The sequence below is a fragment of the Podarcis erhardii genome, assembly GCF_964252035.2.
Source record: "Podarcis erhardii genome assembly, chromosome: 7".
Classification (NCBI taxonomy): domain Eukaryota; kingdom Metazoa; phylum Chordata; class Lepidosauria; order Squamata; family Lacertidae; genus Podarcis; species Podarcis erhardii.
Genome location: NC_138511.1, coordinates 58,791,486 through 58,811,968, shown reverse-complemented (window position 1 = coordinate 58,811,968; position 20,483 = coordinate 58,791,486). Strand labels below are relative to the sequence as shown.

General features: G+C 45.4%; 1 protein-coding gene across 1 annotated transcript in view; it reads right to left on the bottom strand.

Moving 5' to 3' along the window:
- Positions 1-20,483, bottom strand: part of GRIK3 (glutamate ionotropic receptor kainate type subunit 3) — a 185,624-nt gene that overhangs the window by 47,377 nt on the left and 117,764 nt on the right. The window contains exons 3-7 of the mRNA XM_081872420.1: positions 18,574-18,831; positions 15,959-16,140; positions 7,193-7,246; positions 1,188-1,361; positions 412-555 (exon numbers count right to left, since the gene is read on the bottom strand). Of these exons, the coding sequence (XP_081728546.1) occupies positions 412-555; positions 1,188-1,361; positions 7,193-7,246; positions 15,959-16,140; positions 18,574-18,831 (812 nt within the window). The remainder of the gene's footprint in view (positions 1-411; positions 556-1,187; positions 1,362-7,192; positions 7,247-15,958; positions 16,141-18,573; positions 18,832-20,483) is intronic.

The window sequence follows — 20,483 nt, the reverse complement described above, 5'->3', positions numbered from 1 at the left end:
TTCAAACTGGCAATGGCATTCCAGAATGTCAGGGTATGTCCGTACCCCCAACCCACTCTATCTGGGGATGGCTGAGATTGAATTTAGGCTGTTCTGCAAGCTAAGTACGTGCACCTGGAGCTAATTACGACTTGTTACTGGGCTTAGGCTCATCTCCACCACCTGCCTAATTCACAGCAATCTTTGCCTCCAGAAAGAGGCAATGGCCCAAGCAAAGATGCAGGCTCAGAATCACCCGAGCTGGCTTTCTGCTAGAGTGAGATCAGGACCATGGACAGCAACAATGAAGCTTGCCCAGGATGCAAATGCAAGAGTTTCAGGACCATAGACAGCAATTCTGCAGCATTGAGCACGCATCCCTTCACTCAAGATGCAAAAGCAGGTTCCATCCAGATGCATTGTACTTCTTACCTCTTTGATGAAATTCATGAAGCGTCCACCAAACCGCCAGGCTTTATGCCGATGGCACTGGAGGGAGTTGACAGTCATCTGTGGAGCCCGTTGGTAGCACACGGAGACAATGTGGACGGCATCGTACAACAGGGCAGCATCTGTCTAAAATGAAGGGGAACAGGATTTGCTTTGATAACAGCTCTAGGAGCAAGGAAGCCTTTCACCTCCCAAGTGATGATGATGATCATGCCACCCCCACTATAGGAAATCAATTTTGGCCAAAATAGTCTTTGGTTCCAGCCTCCTTAGGTCAACTGAGCCATCTGCAGCATGCTGCTACTTCCATCTTGGTAGTCTCTGGTCCAGTTTACATGGACATCATTGAATGGCCTTCTGTCAAGATCATGCATCTGGAATCCTACAGAGGCAGGAGTAGCAGCAGCAAAGGGAAGGCAGTGAGCAGGGGAAGGATGAAACACTGTATCCCATTGCAGTTTCTTTCTTCTAAATTGCCTCCTCCCAAAACACCTATTCCATAGAAGCTGCTGTCAAGATTTTGTGACATGCATTCATGTGTAAGGTGTAGTTCTGCTGATGATTCACAGCTGATTGCGTTAACTGCCCCCCACAGAGAAGCAACTGCTTTGTCTTCCCAACACGTTGTCCAAAACAGAACCAGACAAAAATAGAGTTTGCAACAGTTTGACATGCAAACTCCCTTGCCTCTTGCCCTCATCAACACAGGTTTGCACCACACACTAAAAGGCAGGAGTAGTTTAAATGGGCCATCGTACCATCATCACCCCTGTGATCAACCCTGGCTCAGGCTTGGGGGCTGCCTGCAACCTCTCCATAGACCATTTATCAATGATGGCAGAGACATGGGGATTCTCCACGTTCAAGATGCGGAAGCCAGTCAGGTTCACTCCAGAGTAGCGATATTGCTCTAGATCCAATGCATAAAGATCCTTTAAAAAGAAAGAGGGAGACTTCATTTCAGCGCTTTATCTACTTCCCCCTTGACTTCATTTAGTTCTTTTTTTGGAAGGGAGGGGCAGTCTTCAAAGGGGGGCCAAGTCCTCTGAGACACTTCACCACTCTTATTGAAACTTGGCTCCCCTTGAAATTCAACAGCTGCTCTGCCTGAGCAAATTCCCACTGAAGTTGGTCCTCCAATGTTGCTTTAGGAAAAGATTCAATGGTGTTTCCAGCTGGGAGGCATTTCCCTGTCTTGCATCAGTTAATTATGGTGCTGATTAATTATGCATTAATTCCAATAAGAGAATATTGAAAATGTTTGAAAGGGGGGGAAAGAAATAATTTGGAAAGTATGGCATTAAATCTTGCTATAGATGCCACTTCCAAGCATCAAAACCCATCATTCTGGAATACTTGTATTGCTAATATTTTCACCATCTTGTAATTTTTCAAGTGGGGGGAGAGGTAGAGCAAGCATACAATTAAATTTTCTCAAAACCACAAGCAGCCCAAATAAACCTTGGCAATAATGATGCTTCAGTCTAATATGGCAGTCTATTCTATTCATGAGAGAAACACAAAGCCCACGGGAAAATGACTGCTTCAGATTTGTGCCATCTCCGGTCTTTTAGACTGCCCACCCCTCTAAGAGTAGGTAGGATCCAGGGGCGCCGACTTATAAAAAATATTGGGGGGGGGGCCATACCGACTTATAAAAAATATTGGGGGGGCCCAAGACCTCCAAACCGCTGCTGCTGGGGGAACGAAAGGGGCGAGCCCCGGGCTGCCCCGACCTTAAGTGAACCTGTGAGGGCCCGCCCTTTGCAGCAGCCGATTGGCTGCCGCCGTGGGCGGTGAATATTAATGAGCTAGGGGGAATCCCCGCTTCTCGCGGGGCTGACACCAGCCCCACGAGATTGTTGATGGATCGAGAGCCCGCAACCCCACCCCCTCTCTAGATCGGGAGTGGCTTTGTTTTAACTCATTACTGAATGTATTTTAAAAGGTAACTATCGTCAAACAAGGAAAATAAAAAATACCAACATAATTTTGTGATTTTACAAAGCATAATATAACTAATAATTTTCTTAACTAATATAACTAATAATTTTTGAGGAGTCGGCGCCTATGGTAGGATCTGCATGCGCAGTGGGACACAGAAGTAATTTGCCCACTGCAAATTTACCATTCATTGCATGTAGAACATCACGCAGAACACCACATCTCCACCAGATATTATCATTTTGGAATATCATTAACCATTGTACAATAACAGACTGAGTGATTTGTTCCAGTTCCAGTTCTCAGGCTGTGGGTTTTACTGATTAATCCTTACTCTACATCCCACTGGATGAACAAATCTGAACCTTGTTTGGGGGAACCCAGTTAGCATCACTGCATTGGCCAGGATCTGGCAGGAGAAGTGCGAGCATTGACTGGATCACCAAATTTTCACCCACTTCCCACATGTACAACCCAGAGTTTCTCATCTTACATTCATTAAACTGGATGGAGAGAGAAAAATGTGGTATTTTTTCTCTTGACCATCTCAGACTTCTACAAACAGGCCTGGTCCCCTGACCCAGAATCCTCCATTTCTGCCTGACAGGAGCCTCTTGTAGTCGGAAGATGTGCTCTTGGCCATCTTCCAGTTTGAGACCAATACACATTACAATCTTAGGAAGAATTTCCTTCAAGTCCTCAAAAGACTTTTCTTTATTTTTATTTAATTGCAGGGCCAGCCCAAATACATTTTGACACCAGAGGGCCCCAAAATGGCACTCTCTCCCTACTAGGGAAGAAGGGGTGAGAGAAGAGATATATGAGGAACAAGGAGGGAAGAAAGATCAAAATTGGGATCTGCTACCCCTGTGGATTCTGCTACCTGAGGTGGTCACCACACCTTGCCTCATGGGTGAGCTAGCCCTGTTTAATTGGCAGCCTGTTGGCTGTCAGTGCCAACAGCTAGAGTGCTCAGTATTTGAAGACCACCATCAAAGAGGAGCTAAGATGTTTCTTGACTTTATGATCCACCTCCACTGTCTGCAAGTGAGAGAGCAATAAGTGGAGGAGAGGTGGAATGGGAACCATTCAGGCAAAGTGCTGGCAGGGAGCCCAGGCCTGCCTCTTGGCAGTCAGTGTGCACAGGGGGCATTTGCAAGTCCCAGTCCAGTGCACTTCCTTAATACTTCCCAGGGCTTTGCAGAGCAGAGCTGGAATATTAATTCCTGCCGTCAAAGAGAGGTCTGCACTTCAGGAGGTCTGCAGTTTAAACCTACCACAAACTCATCTAAATGGGGCTTGAAAGAGAGGTGAGTGAGGTGGTTGCTCTGCTTCATAGGAAGGAGCAAGAACAGCTGACCCCAATGGAAGGGAAAGGAAATGGCACTCAGCAGCATCCCAGTTAACATTTGGCTGGGAGGACACAACAGCATTAGAAAAATCTGTAAAGAGAAGTTATTTTAAACCTGTATCTCATGCTAGTGAATGGTTGGCCTGTGAGCAGAGCCCAGGGAATTAGCAGAGCCAGGGAATTAGCAAGGAATCACACACACACAATTTCCCACCTTCACCAAAAGCCATAGCTGCTGATGGTGCCAAGGTTAGAATTAACCTGGTTTGGCTTGCTGGCTGGCTTGCTTGCTTGTTTGATTAATATAACACCTTTTCCTCTATGGAGCTCAAGGTGGCACACATGGTTCTTTCCCTCCTCATTTAATCAGTCCACCAAACATTTCCCAAATGTAGTGATCAGGAATCACAGGTGGGGGCTATAGTCTTCACTTGTTGGTGGCTAACTCAGACCCTGCCCCCACCCCCGGGCTCAGACCAGAACTTTTGCCACTTGGTCAAAGAAACAACTTGAAAACTCTTAGATTAAGATCAGCTCCACTATTCTTTTTCACTTTGACTTCGCCCTCACTGGTTTCACTCCTCATTTCAACTGTCCTCATTTAATTTCCACAACTACCACATTTAGACCAGGCTTCCTCAACCTCAGCCCTCCAGATGTTTTTGGCCTACAATTTCCATGGTCCTTAGCTAGCAGGACCAGTGGTCAGGGATGCTGGGAACTGTAGTTTCAAAACATCTGGAGGGCCGAGATTAAGGAAGCCTGGTTTAGACTGAGAAGCAGTGCCTAGCACAGCTTTGTGGCAATGTGGGGATCCAAACCCTGGTCTCCTGGGTCTAGTCTGACATTCTAACCACTACCCCACATTGGCTTTCAAATACGAATTTGTCTGGAACTTGTCACAATCAGCTGTATTGCAACTTGAATGCTATTCCCCTCAAAAGTTCTCATCTGGCTTAGAATGTTAAATGAGATTCTGCATATGCTCAGCCAGCAGTCAATGGACCAGGCACTTAAAGCTAGCTTGTATTGATTGCTGTGGAACTACATGAGCTAGTTAAATGGCATGTGATTTATAAAACAAGGCTCTGCTGCATGAATAAGCAAACTGGGTGTGCGTGTCTAGGGCAGGGTGCTGAACCATCCACATTCACTGCATGATCAACCATACATGTGCCCCCAAACCACAATTCCCTGGAAGCAACTTGATGGTACACGTGGACCCAGCACCATCACCACACATGATCAATTAGGAAAGAGCTCCAGGAAAGCTGGTGAGCTTTTTCTGAATGTAAATGGAGAATGATTGAAAATGCTGAGCCATCTCTAATCACAGCCAATGCTGATACCAGCTGCAACATTTCTTTAAGGCACACATACAGATGTGCACTATCAGAAGGAAAATACAGAGGGTGAAACATTTGGGCTTCCAGGCAGGTCTATAGCCAAGGCTGTTTGCATTTTGTGGCTAGTCATTGGCTGTTGCTTACATTTTTGTATTGCCTTCTGTTGGATCACAATCCATTTTCTCATTCCACAAAGCATGAATCAAAAATCTTAACAGGGTCACATAAATATTTTGATTAAAAACTGCACATTTCAAAAGTTCACAAACAACATATTCTAGTTCTTTTATTTCCTAATTTTTTATTTCCTTCTGTTCTCACGATTTCACCTGATGCTTCTTCCATCCTAACAGCTATTAATAAATTAATTACCATTTCATGATACTCTGCTGTCAAGAGTACCTCTTGCACATCCCCAAAGGATTGCAATTTTGTGTGTGTCTGTGACTATGGGACATAAATAGTCACAACAATGAGCAGTTGCTTGAGGCAGGTCCCATCTGCCCTGTACATTTAAAGCAGTACAATACCACTTCAAACAGTCAGACTCAGGATGATCCTCTGCAAGGCTACACACAAGCACCCCCCAAAACTGGTGCCCTCTAGAAGTTTTGGACTACAGCTCCCATTAGCCCCAGTATCCTATTGCTGTACTGGCTGAGTCTGATGGCTTATAGTCCAAAACAGCTAAAGGGCCCCAGCTTAGTGAAGGCTGCTCTACACTTTCAACGTTTCTGTTTGGTAGGAACAGTTGCTCCCTTACCTTTGTCTAATGCCGACCTGTATTGCTTGCAGGGTCCACTGGGGACCTTTTAGAGAAACACAACAGACTAATTCCATCCCCCCTCCCAGGGGCCTCTTATGGCAGAACTGGCAGCTCCAAAGAGAACAGAGCCTGGAGCAGCAGGAGCTTAAAATATCTGTCCCACGATACAGCTGTTATTTCAGGGAAGTGGCACTAATTGTAATTGCTTATCTATTAATTTATTATAATTCTTTCTTGCTCTCTTCCCCTCCCACACACTCCTTCTTCATCTTCACCTCCAGGCTTGTACTTGTGCGCAAAAAAAAAAAGTCCACAGGACTCAGCTGGGCCTGATTAATAGGAGGTTATCAGAGAGTTGCAAGAAACTGTTGCAAATAGATAACGGTGGCAGCAGTAATTAAAATGTCTTTTCATTTTGGTGGAAGGATGGAATGTTAAAAAAATTAAATGTGGATGTTTCCAGGCATGTGTTCGGGGAGCGGGGTATCTGGTTCTGTGACATGGTCTGAGGGTGTGTGGAGCATCATTCTTGCTAAAACTAAGGAGGTCTGGGGGTCTGTCCAGGACCTGGATGGGAGGCAATCTAGGAAGGAATTCCAGGTGTGTGGCCTTGAGTTCCATGACAGCAGGAGAGGAGTTTATTAAAGAAATGAAGAGGGGAGAGAGCAAGATAGCAGGCAGAGGACAGGATTTCCCACCTGCTCTACAGTGGGCTTGCTCTGCATACTTCAAAACTGAACCTTCTGTGTTATTTGCCTACTCCTATGGAAGGGAGCTGGGTATGTTTAGCTTGGAGATATGTTTAGCTTGGGTATGTTTAGCTTGGAGCTGGGTATGTTTAGCTTCAGATATCACCTCTCACACAAGTGAGAGGTGATATCTGAAGGTCTGCCACATGAAGGATTAAGGTCTGCCACATGAAGGATTAAGCAAGCTTGTTTTCTGCTGCTCCAGGGGGTAGTACCTGAACCAATGGACGCATGTTATGATAAAGAAGATTCCAACCCAACATTAGGAATACTTTTCTCGTGGTAAGAGCTAGTCACCCTCCTGCATTCCTCATAAGGCTTGGTTTCCTGACCTTTGGTCATCTTGGTTGCCCTCCTCTACACACCTTCCAGCTTGTCAATATCCTTGTTAAATTGTGGTGCTCAGAACTGGACACAGGCAGAAAAGAGCGGTGCTATTAATTCCTTTGATCTGGACACTGCTGCTCTTTTCTCTCTTTTTAAAAAATGGTTCTTCCTAACTCTAACTTAGCTGGTGCAGTTTGAGCCAGAGAGCAGGTTACCCCCCTCCTCCTTTGTGGATACCAATAAAGGGCAGTAAGGCAGGTGTGTGGTTGAGATACTTTACCAGTGTGGTGAAGATAAAGTGGTAGTACTCCGTCATCATTCCCATTGCCATGGCCTGAGAAGAAAGCAAATGAAAGGTGAATTAAAAATACAGCATGCGAATTTTTAACAGAAAGAATGAGCCCACAGAGCCTTGCAGAAAATAGGTTTAGCACCTTCATTGGCTGAGTTGGGTACTTTGGCACCCTTTGTGAGGCCAAAATTTGACACACACCCACACACACTCATGCTACCTTCCCAAAGGTAGGTAAGGAGATGCCAGGCTTTGGGAAGGAGGTGCTGCCTTACCAAAGGAGGGTAAGGAGGCACTGGGCTTTGTGAAGGAGGCTGGGAAAGCATTGACTAGGCTTTGGGAAGAAGGTAGGACGACTCTAGGACTCTATCAGAGTCTCATGCCTCCATCCCAAAGCCCAGTGCCTCACTTACTGAGCTTTGAGGTGGTGCCCCCTGGCTCATTGCCCAGTGCATGCGCACTGCTCACACAGCCCAAAGTCTGCCTCTGGAAGCTTTAACACTTTGGTCACTGGGAATGCAATGTCTCAAGGCCCAAGGCAACCAATGAGTCCCGCTTTCTCACAGGGCATTCAATGCTGGGACTCACAGCAACAGAACCCTAAAAACCTTGACCCCCACTTGTTGGCAATCCAGCCTCCCAGGTTTGGCTACTGACTCACAAGAACATAAGAAGAGCCTGATGGATCAGGCCAATGGCCCATCTAGCCCAGCATCCTATTCTCACAGTGGCCAACCAGGTGTCCCAAAGGGAAACCCACAAGCAGGATTCAAGCACAAGAGCACTTTCCCAGCAACTGGTATTCAGAAGCATTGCTGCCTCCAGCTGTGGCTAGTAGCTGTTGATAGCCCTCTCCTCTATGAATTTGTCTAATTCTCTTTTAAAGCCACCCAAGCTGGTGGCCATCACAGCCTCCTGTGGGAGCGAATTCTATACTTTATGCACTGTGTGAAAATGACCTGAATCTTCCAGCCTTCGGCTTCATTGGATGTCCACGAGTTCAGACTGAACATAGTTGTCAGCTCCTCTGTCAGGCCTGCCTCTATCCTAGAATTCTGAACAAGTGTGGTCCTCCTGGGTGCTAGATTCCACTTTCCTGAGAATTTCAACTTCCTTTTAAAATGCTTCTAGCAGAAAGTGTTTCACCTCTGGGCATGAGTAAGTGCCTTGATGAGTCATTTGCCCCAGCAGTGCACTCTGTGGATTCACTGTTCAGAATTCAGTGTTCAATTAAAATAGATGCTTTGCTAGGTTTATTTAAAGATTCCCAGGAACAGTTTTATATATTATGTTTCAATAGCAGCTGCCAGAATGGAGAGAGCTAAACAATGGAAAACCCTAAATCACCTTTGCCAACCTGGCACCCTCCAGGTGTCTTGGACATCAACTCCCATCAACTCCAGCCAGCACTGCCATACGATGCCAGGGCTTATGGGAGTTGTAGTTCAACACATCTTGGGGGGGGGGGCACCAAATTGGCAAAGTCTGCCCTAGATGAATGTTGCAATTCAATTTGCAAAGATCTGGAAAATAGCTTGGGCGGGAAGCAATGAGCAGATCAGAGTCAGCTCACAGGAAAATTATTAAGTGCTTTCTGGAAATGTAGTTACTGTTTGTCACATAGGTCAATAAAGGAGGGTCCCAAACCCAGCCCCCATTCCCACACATGTCTGTTGGGAGTGATGTCCTCACCTGATTTATAACACAACTATTCTGTTAAATGCTTCCTGGACAAGCTATTATCTTTGAGGCAGACATGAAGAATGAAAATTGAACTCTTCACTATTTGTTTAACATTTGTTGTTGATGCTGTTAATGTACCTTTACAGACTATCTATCTATCTATCTTACTGGATCCTCTGGTTTGTCCTGCTAGCTGTGGTCTTGCTCAAGGGCTACAGTTCTGGCACAAGGTCAGTTTGAAATAAATAAGCCCCAAGAGGTGCTGCCTGATAGACACACCTGAATTAGCCCAGCTACTTAAAGATGTGCTATGGAGACCAGCTCATGGATTTTGTTTTATACTCTCTCCCTTTCCAACACATTTTTTCTGATCTAAGATGACTGCAAAGGTACAAAGTCTATATATACATATATACCCCCCCCAATAAATCCCAAGCTTCATAGAAAGTGTGATGAAAGGAAAGGAGCTTTCAACTTGTTAGATCTGAATTAGCTTTGATTCCCTCTATTTTGTGTGGGCCTTTAACATGCACCCTCACACACACAGCTGATTAAGTAATAAACAACCAGGAGTGGACCCCTCAGTCATCAGAAGGAGGATTGCATTCAGTGCTTGGAAACTCTAATTAGAAATATTTCAATGGTCAAATTAAATTGCAGAGGTAAGTGTGTGGTTGGGAGTTGGAGAGGGTGACCAGGGATGGGAACAAAAGCTGTTCTCCTGCATTTGTCAATGACATCAAATCAATTAGTACAAATTGAAAGTGCCTGGCAGGTTGCAGAAAATGCTGCCTATATAGCCTGGGAAGGAACTTTGCTGCTGGCACCCACAAGAAGATTCAGCGTTTCCAAGGAGGAGAGGGATGGAGCTTAATGGGTGGATTGGAATCAAGAGCCATCACTGCAGTGGCTAGCAAGAAAAGGTTGCTGCAGAAAAGTCCCCACATGCAGCACATCTACGGCACTGCTGATGATTTGTGCAGCAGAGGATGGACAACCCACCATCTGACGATGGTGCTGCTGACAGAGTCGTTTTAAAGAAACCTCAGTGACTGCTTGTGAAATCATGCAGTTTTATTCTGAAAGAAACTGCAACAGAATTTAGATGGATCAGCACACCCTGGATCTGGTCAGAACTAGGGGGAGGGGGAGGCGTGTGCAGGAAGGGGGCCAGGATAGAAGAGGGTGGCTGAAGGTTGCCAAGAGGCTTGGGAGGAGTTCCCATAAGAATGTAACATGATAATAGCCTACTGGGTCAGGCCAAAGGCCCATTTAGTCGAGTATCCTCTTCTCACAGTGGCCAACCAAATACCTTTGATAAACCTGCAAATCGGACCTGAGCACAAAAGCACTCAGGTCTTTCCTGTGGTTTCCAGCAACTGGTATTCAGATGCATTGCTGCCTTCGACCATGAAGGCAGTGCATAGCATCTATCATGGCTAGTAGTCACTGATAGCCATTTCCTCTATGAATTTACCAAATCCTCTTTTAAAGCAACCCAAGTAGGCAGCCATCACGACCTCCTGTGGGAGTGAGTTCCATAGTTTAACTCTGTGCTGTGTGAAGAAGTCCTTTCTTTTATCTGTCCTGAATCTTCTAACATTCAGCTTCATTGGAATGTCCATGAGTTCGAGTATTATGAGAGAGGGAGGAAAACCTTTCTCTATCCACTTTCTCCATGCCATGCATAATTTTATAAACTTATTTTATGAGAGGCTAGTAAAATGTGGGCTGGATGAGGTAACTGTTATGTGGATTTGCAGCTGGTTGACTGACCGAACCCAAAGAGTACATATTAATGGTTCCTCGCCATCCTGGGGGGAAAGTGACAAGTGGGGTGCCACAGGGTTCTGTCTATCCTGGGCCCATTGTTGTTTAACATCTTTCTAAATGACTTGGATGAAGGAATTGAGGGGATGCTCATCAGATTTGCAGATGGCACCAAACTGGGAGGGATAGCTAATGCCACAGAAGACAGAATCGGAATTCAAGATGACCTTAACAGATTGGAGGACTTTTGCCCAAACCAGTAAAATGAATGTCAAAAGAGACAAATGTGGGGTTCTACATTTATGCAGGAAGAACCAGCTGTACAAATATAAGATGTGGGGCATCTAGATTGCCAGTAGTATGTGTGAAAAGGATCTAGCTTAACACAAATCAGTTGTGATGAGTCAACAGTGTGATGCAGCATCAAAAGAAGCTAATGCTATTCCTGGCTGCATCAACAGAGGTATAGTGTCTCAGTCAAGGGAACTAATAGCACCACTCTATTCTATCTTGGTTAGACCACACCTGGAATACTATGTTCAGTTCTGGGTACCAACATTTTAGAAGAATATTTACAGGCTGGGACATGTGCAGATGGTGGCCAAGATGGTCAAGGGTCTGGAAACCAAGCCTTATGATGAATGGTTGAGGGAGTTGGGCATGTTTAGCTTGGAGAAGAGGAGACTAAGAGGTGATAAGATAGCCACCTTCAAATATCTAAAGGGGCTGTCACATGAAAGATGGAGGAAGCTTGCTTTCTGCTGCTTCAGAGGGCAAGAGCTGAGCCAATGGATTCAACTTATAAGAAGGAAGTCTCCAACTAAACATCAGAAAGACCTTTCTGGTGGTAAGAGCTGTGGGCTCCCTCGGAAGGTGGTCGAAGGATGTTTTTAAGCAGGGGTTGGATTGCCATCTGTCAGGGATGCCTTAGTTTTGATTCCTGCATTGCAAAGAGTTGGAGTAGATGACCCTGGATATCCTTTTCAGCTCTACAATTTTATGATTCTATGAGTGCTAAAGGACAAGGCTGTTGGCTGGAACCTGACAGTTGAGATAGGCAGAGGAGGAGACGGACGGAAGGGGGAAAGTCTGGAGATGGCAAGAATTGGTGGAGGGGGATAAAGGGAGGCATGAAGATTGTTAGAAGAGGAGAAACACTCTTGCTTAGCCTTGCTGGGCTGAGAGTTCCAGCTGAGAGGCTGAAAACGGTGCACAGAGGCCCAAGAGGCAGAAGCAGCATTGATGCCGGCACTCCAGGCATTGATTCAGCCAACCCCCACCCTCTCCTGATGCAGGTTTATTGTAAACCAAGTTCCCAGATTGCTTCTGCTAAGTGGAAAGGCAGGAGACATGGTGTTAGCCTGATGAAGGGTCCCTCCACAACCGCACACAGTCCTCTCTCCTTTTGCCATACCTCTGAACTGCTGTCACTGAAAGCAGGTGTTCGAGGATGCTATGATTTCCAGCCTGACTGACAGCACCCTCCCCCTCCCATCCCACCACTCTCTAGCCAGAGGGCCTCCTGGTTTTGTGCTGCTTCTGCTGAAATTACTAGGGCAGAATTTTGCTTGGAGGGACAAAGGAGCAGTTTGCAGAGAAGTAGGAAACTGGGGACACTGGGAGGGAGGGAGGGAAGGAGGGAGGGAAACCACAAAGCACAGCAGAGAGTCTGCTATACCTCTGTTTTCCTTTCCATCCTTTATCTGACCAGGATGTCACTGATGGTGGGGGCAAGACCCAAGAGGTCTGATTTCTGAATCAGTGATGCAGAGGGAAGGGACCAGCCATATGACTCTAACATGCGCTGAAGTGTCAGCTGACTACACTGAGGCTAATCTGTGCATGGGGTGAGCTGGTCATGCACAGTTAGACTTGTTCAGCATGCATCTCTCTTTAAAGAGGCCACTCACGGCCAACTCCAGAGAGCCTTTATGAAGGTGCAGTCCTGGTATGAAATTTACGGCATGCAATGCCTTAAGAGAGAATATTATGAAAATGATGTACAGGTGGTACATGACCCCAGTCAAGCTCGCAAAAAATTATCATTTGCCCAATAATAAATGTTGGAAATGTAAAGAAACTGAAGGTACATTCTTTCACCTTTGGTGGACGTGCCCAAGGATTAAGGCTTTCTGGGAGATGATCTATAATGAAATGAAAAAGGTATTTAAATATACCTTCCTGAAGAAACCAGAGGCCTTTCTCCTGGGCATGGTCGGCCAAATGGTGTCAAAGAAGGATAGAACTTTCTTTATGTATGCTACTGCAGCAGCAAGAATACTCATCGCAAAGCATTGGAAGACACAAGACCTACCCACCCTGGAAGAATGGCAGATGCAAGTAATGGACTATATGGAAATGGCGGAAATGACTGGCAGAATCCGAGACCAGGGAGAAGAGTTGGTGGAAGAAGACTGGAAGAAATTTAAAATTTATTTACAGAAACATTGTAAAATTTTTGAATGTTCATGACGTTGAAACGAAATGAAGGGGTTCTAGTAATAAGGCAAAATAAGAATATGTAAGAATGAATTGATACTGGATGAAAATTTGAAGCTATAATATGTGAGGGGAAAAAATTAAGGATAAATCAACAGGGTATGAATTTGCTGAACCAATTTTTAAATGGAATACAAAAAAGGGAGGTGTGAGGAAGTCAGGAAAATAAGTTAATGAACGGTGAGAAATTAAAAAGAGGGATTTTTATTTTTTATTTTTTCCCTTTTTTCTCTATGTTAAATGTGTGTAGTTTTGTATTTTTGTGTTGTCATATTTTTGTGTTTTTTTATTTACTGTCTTATAAATTTTTTTCTTGTTAAAATCTAATAAAATATCTTTTTTTTAAAAAAAGGTGCAGTCCTGTAACATCTGCACACATCACTGAATTGGGACTCAGGAGTAAGAGATGGGGTTTGATGCCTCTGATGTTACTCCTCAGTATATCAATAAGGTGAGTTAGGATAGGAACAGAAAGACCAAAACTTTGGTGGTGGGGATTCCAAATGTCACCTTGGCTGAATTGGTGGCTATTATTACTATTACTATTATTTTTTATTGCATTTATATCCCACCTTTTTCTCCAAGAAGCTCAAGGTATCCTATATGGTTCTCCCCCTGCTCATCTAATCCACACAACAACCCTGTGAGGTAGGTGAGGCTGAGAGTCAGTGACTGGCCCAAGGTCACCCAAGGAGCTTCAGGGCAAAGTGGGAATTTGAACCCTGGTCTCGAGCTCCCTGGAGAAAAAAGGTGGGATATAAATGCAATAAATTAATAAAATGTCAAACTGAAGAAGTAGCTCCCTCCCTCCTGTAAAATAGCTCATAGTTCCTAATGAATGCTACATTTGGGGGATTTCCCCAAGCCGTCTGCACATGCTCAAGAGACCCTAGCTATCCTATAAGTGAAAAATAAGTGAAAAATAATAATAATCCATGCACTATCAGCTTGTTCTGTGGAGAAGAGGCAGAAGGAGCCACTGCCTTGAAAAGACATAAACTAACAGGCGCTGCAGGATATATCAATGCAAACACATTAAAGTGCCACTTTGCAGTATCTTCCAATTTGTGTGGAGCCACAGGCAAGCTCTGCACATATCCCAACTGCCTGTGTCCTGGAAGGACCACACAGGATTTTCCCAGGCTGTGCTGCGCCTCCCCCTGCTTCCTCTCCCCACCCCTCAGATTCCTCCCGTCATGAATGGAGCAGACAGGCACAATGAACGATAATAGAACTGCCTAATAAAGGAAGAGTGCCCAGCACAGATGGCACATGAATATCAGAGGAGGCAGGAGATGTCAGTTCTGCTCACCCATTTGCAGAATGATCCCTCCCGGGCCCAAATCTCACAGTAATTTTGGAGAAGCAGCACAGAGCTGCAGAAGAAGGGAGGTCACCAAAGGCCCAGCCAGGCCATTCAGGAGACAGCCGACCTCAAGCATTATGCTCTCTTTTGCATGGCAAGACCCTGAAAAATTCTGCCCTGTACATTAATAGTTTTAATAGAGTAACAGCAAGCAAACAATTTCCCTCCCCTGGGTCTTTGCCGACCCTCCAGACAGAATTCAGATGTTTGAATTAAAGTATATCTTAGCTGAGCCTTGCATCCAAAAAATTAGCTGGTTGTTTTGAACCCAGCTCCCTGCTTCCCATGACTGAGGCCTTATCCACACTTACCTTTTGCCTCTCTCTTTCCAGACACAGGTCCACATTTTAAAGCTGTGTGTCCAAGCGCTCTTTAAAGCTGAATTGGAGCAAACAGCAATTTGGGTTTTCTGCAGGTTACCATTTCTCTGATTGAGCTTTAAAGAGAGAGTTTTCTCAGGGAAAGCTCTGGTGCAAAAAAGAGAGACCATCTCATTTCCATTGTATGTAAAGGTAAAGGTAAAGGTAAAGGTAAAGGTAAAGGTAAAGGTAAAGGTAAAGGTAAAGGTAAAGGTAAAGGACCCCTGGATGGTTAAAGTCCAGTCAAAGGGTTGTGGCGCTTATCTCACTTTTCAGGCCAAGGGAGCCGGTGTTTGTCCGTAGGCAGCTTTCCGAGTCAGGTGGCCAAGCATGACTAAACGGCTTCTGGTGCAATGGAACACCATAATGGAAACCAGCATCCATGGAAATGCCGTTTACCTTCCCACCGCAGCAGTACCTATTTATCTACTTGTACTGGCATGCTTTCAAACTGCTAGGTTGGCAAGAGCTGGGACAGAGCAACGGGAGCTCACCCTGTCGCGGGGATTTGAACTGTTGACCTTCTGATCAGGAAGTCCAAGAGGCTCAGTGGTTTAGATCACAGCGCCACCTGCATCCCTTAATTGTATGTAAGCCACTTCGGGAGCCATTCTGGTTGAAAAGTGGGGTACTAAGGCTTGAAAGAAAGAAAGTAATCTGGTTGGCCACTGATACTGATCCAGATGGTCTGATCCAGCATGGCTCTTCTTAGGGTTGTTGTGTTTTTTCTTTTCTTTTTTTCTTTACTGTTTCTCACTCATGTTCATCCCTGTTCTTTTATACCGCCTCCTCCTTTGTATTGGCCCATGTAGTGAACTGGCTTGTCCTAGCCCCACCCACCCAGGTTCTGGACAAAGCATAATACTGGCATTCTCTAAGGCAGCAGATCCCAAACTCTGCCCCCACTCAACAAAAAACACTTGGAATTTTCTGAGGGTCTTAGCAGACCACTGAATAGTGTCGCAATTGCAATGCACAGTGCAAGATGCTTCATGGTTTTTAATTGCAGATGGAGCTCTTAGATCACCGCCTGGGAGCACCTGCCCAGAAGCACCCCCACCCACCCGATGGACCCACCTGCTTGAGGATGTGGACAGCCATGGTGTGGGTGCAATCAAAGATGATCCGGAACTCCCGGCCCCGCTTCATTTCCTTGAGTAAGGGGCGCGTGTCATCTGTGTCGAGTGGCAGCTGGCGGATTTTCAAGCGGATGTTGTATCTCGATGGGGCCATGATCAGCTCTTGCAGCCGGATGAGGCCTTGGAGAAAGCATGGACAACCACAAAACACCAGACACAGTTGAAGACAGGTTCCAAGCCCAGGCAGTGACCCATCTCCAGAAAGCAAAGCTAATGGCTGCACCATCTTGGGTGATGGTGAAGGACGTGTAGAAACTCCAAAGGAAAGGAACTTCTCCCCATTATGGTGCTACTTTTAACAAGAAACCCACTTGTGAGGGGATCCTTTTCCTTGTCCCCCCACACCTTAACAGTATTTTACAGATCAGTCAATAGAAGGCCCCAAATCTTCTCCTGCCCACTCCACCCCCTTGCCAAGACCACAGAGGTAAGACCACTTTGTGGTGATGGTGGTGGCTGAATCAGTAGCTCCCTCTGCTAGTCCACTTGTAGGGAAAATTGGATAGGGTTCAACCTCCACTCCTCAAAGTAGAGTTTTAAAGGGCATGTGGGAATCAGCTGAAAAGGGGGTGCCACAAATACCCAAGTGCTCAGAGCACCCCCCCCCCAATGGTCATAAGCTGAGGCCGCTTCCTCCTGGAATGTGAAGTGTTTACACAGAAGTATCCAAGGCGTCCAGGTGGTAAGCAAACTTGTATGCCACCCCACCTGTGGAGTCTCCCCTGACATGAAGGCCTGCTTTTTGGTGTTTTCACATTGCTGGCATACAGAGTATACTCTTCCTAGTGGCTTCAACAACTCAACCATTTGAATTATCTCTTTGGAGTTTAAAATCCCTTTAGGTAACCTTGAAACATCTCAAGCTCATAGCAGCATCCTCTGGATTCGGCATCAGCACCACACATCTCATGGTGGAAAACCTCCCTGTGCACAGAGCCACAGTCAGCCCCCTTCTCAAGGTCAAGTGGAATTGAAACTTTTGACAAATTGACTTCTTAGGGGTAATTAATTCAATTATGGAAAAGCATTGGCTTGCTGCTCGCAATTATGATATTGCAGGAGCCAGAAACTCTCTGCCTTAAAAAACAACAAGACAAACCAACAAAATACTTTCCAACTGACGCAACATGTCACTCTGGATGGGGAGACTGAATTGAAACACGTACATATTCAGAGCTGTGTGCTTGTGTCTCTAACGCAAGGAAGGGAGGATGTCCTTGTGAGTGTGAATGAGCAGCATATATGGTAACTTAGGAGGCAGCCATTCTGAGTTGTAAGGGTGCCCTGATTATACTCTTTCCAGAGATATTTGTATTGTGTTCATTGAGCAGGTATTCACTGAGGGTAACACTAGATGCTTTGCACACATAATTTATTAATTTATTTTAGTATATTTCTGGGCCGCCTTTCCAGATAATAACCATCCAAGGTGGATTGCAACAATAAAGACTATAAAAAGAGGAAATTGACAAGGCAAAAGCTGAAGCCATTAGATGCCACCAAAAAATAAGAGCCAAGAAAGTATACTTAGACAGCCAATAAAACAAGCTGCAGTAACCACAGGTTCCAGCCCAGTTGTGGTATCTAGTTCAATCCAAGCACACCCATCTAAAAGATTTCAGCTCTTAGGAATGGAAAACTATGTTGCCTGGGACCTTGGAAAGTGACCGTCAGGCAACCCAGACAAAAGGGGGGCTAGAAAGACTAGCAGCCTGGCTTCGATTAGGACTTCTTCATATACACATTTGGAAAGATGGTGTATGATATGGCATTTTCCCAAGAGAGACAGGCTGCAGGAAGAGTGTGGGGTGTGGGCCTCTTTTTTTTACCAGAGAATGACAGTGCATGCAAAAGAGAGAGAGAGAGAGAGAGAGAGAGAGAGAGAGAGAGAGAGAGAGAAATGGATAGTCCTATCAAGAGCCAAACAACTCATTTGTGATTGTCAAGACTTCACAGGCTAGACTGCACATCCTTTGGTGAGATTCTGTATCAGCCTCTTCCCAAACATGGTGTCCTCTCAAGATGCTTTGGACTGTAGCATGGCTGTGCTGGTTGAAGCCAATGGGGGCTGTAGTTCAACAGATCTGGAGGGCATCAGGTTGGGGAAGGCTGGTCTATATTCTGCAGCAAACAGCAGATTGTGAAGACTTGGCTTCATGAAGGAAGTTTTTGGTGGAAGATTTTTCTTTCTTTGCTGACTTGGCTTCAAATTTTTGCTGCCTGCTTTGGAATTTTATTTTTATGCTTTGGTTGTTGTGACTGAGTTCAATTAGGTGGTTCTTTGTTTTTATATGATTTGCTATCTGATTGGTTAGCTGTGGTGAGCAAGCTGAGAGAAATAAAATAACATTCTGGCCACTATAAAGTGACTTAGAAAATGTCTGAAGATGAATAACTGGGTCAATTTTCCATTTTCATGTCAATGCCTCCCAACGTATGATGACTCCCATGTTTCTTGAAGGCCACTGTGTGGTCCAGAGGCTTCTGCAACATAACAAGGGCCCTTTGTCCCCATCAGAGTCAATCCAATGGGCTCCCACTAACCCTGCTTACCTGTACTGTCATCATACACCACAGTGGCTGACCTCCATTTCAGGTACTGTACAAGGTCCAAGATAGCATGGCTGAGAGAGGCATAGTCCGGGTAAAGGTTGACATAGAAAGTGTCTTTGTTATCCAAAGGGTGATGCTTCCACCGCAGCTGGATGTGGGGGACCTCCAGCGCGTTGCAAATGGACTGGACGGCATTGGTGCAGGAACCCTGGGAAGGCCCAAATATTGCTACAACACCAAGCGCCAGCTGGTCACAGGCTGGAAAGGAAAGGGATCGAGTCCATCACTCATACCAAGGCAGAAAGGAAGAAACAACCAGAGGAGATCAAGAAAGATGCTGGCCTGAGTCAAAGGCCAATTTGCACGATTAGGCAGCTTGCAAGATTAAGAATCTGGGCTTTCAGCATGAAAGGCAGTGTCAGAAGATTGCCTCCCTAATTCACTGAGCCAGCAACTCAGCCCACCTGAGGATCTTATTATTCATACCACCACAGACCATGATGCTTATGTCAAAGGCCATGCCTTCCTCCCACATGCTAATGGGGTGAGCTACAGAAAGGCACACATCTCACTTGAAATGTATTGTATTGTAATGTTTGAAGCAGCCCTGACCAGTCATATTTAATCAGTCACACCGCAATGTGTGCTCTAGGATAATTTTTGGGGAAACAGCATACACAACCCTCCCACTTAGCCTGTTTTTATGGAGGGCTCATCCTCAAGGCCAGACGAAGCCCTTCATTTAGCAGATTAGGAGAGTATTTTGTTTAATCATCCTTTCGCCAGGGAAAAGATGCTTGCTTATGGCTGGTGGGGGAAGGAAGCCAACAGAATATATTTCATCTCTTGTTAGACAGAGAATTTTACTGACAAGACAAAACAAAACTGAGTCATTCAACTGATGATGGATTTAGCAGCCCATGTAGTGTGTGGGATTTCCACCCTACATGAGCCGTTTCAGGCTTTTGCCTGAAAACACAAGGGTTAAAAGTGTGTAGAGGAGCAGGAGGGTTTATGCAAGCCCCATGACCTGTATGTGGGAGGTTTATGAGAGTTACTGATTGCATGAAGGCTTCTATGTATTTTCAGTCAAGCATGCTTTGAAGTCCCCTTTGGACTTTCAGGCAAACACCTGACAGTGGCTATTAAGAAAGGCAGAACTGAAGACCTGAACCTCTCCATTGGAGTAATGCATTTTGCATTTGCATTGCCTTTGTTGCATTTATATCTTACTTTTTTCTCCTAGGAGCTCAAGGTGCTGCACATGGTTCTGCCCCTCTTCATTTAATCCTCACCACAACCCTGTGAGGCAGGCTGAGCTGAGAGTGTGTGACTGGCCCAAGGCCACACCCAGTGAGTTTCATGACTGAGCCAAGGTTTGAAGGCTGGTCTCCCAGGTCCTAGTCTGACACTCTAACCACTTCCCCACACAGACTCTCTGATGCAGACAACCAGTTCAAACCTTGAGCATACAAATCCCCCCTCATCTTTCCAGTGATTTGACATACTGTGCATGAATCTTCAGAAAAGCTGCACATGATGCTCACATGTCAGTCCCAAGACAACATGAAGAAGGGAGAGTCTAAGAAACTTCAGTGGCAAAAAGTATAGAAGACACCTGCCTCTTGTTGAGCAATGTTGTTCTCTTGTCCCAGAAGGGCTTGTATTACCTTCAGCAGAGATCCAAACAGAGAGCCATGGTCACAAACTCTCTTTTGGATCGCACCCTCAGAGCCTAGATCTACATGGGGCTGTGCATGAAGATGACACAAAAACTTCAGTTGGTTAAAAATGTAGCAGTCAGATTTGTGGCTGGTGTTCCATTTAGATCTCCTATAACCTCTGTTTTAAAATTGGTTGCCAGTTTGTTTCCAGGCCCAATTCAAGTTGCCCCAAATGACTCAGGCCCC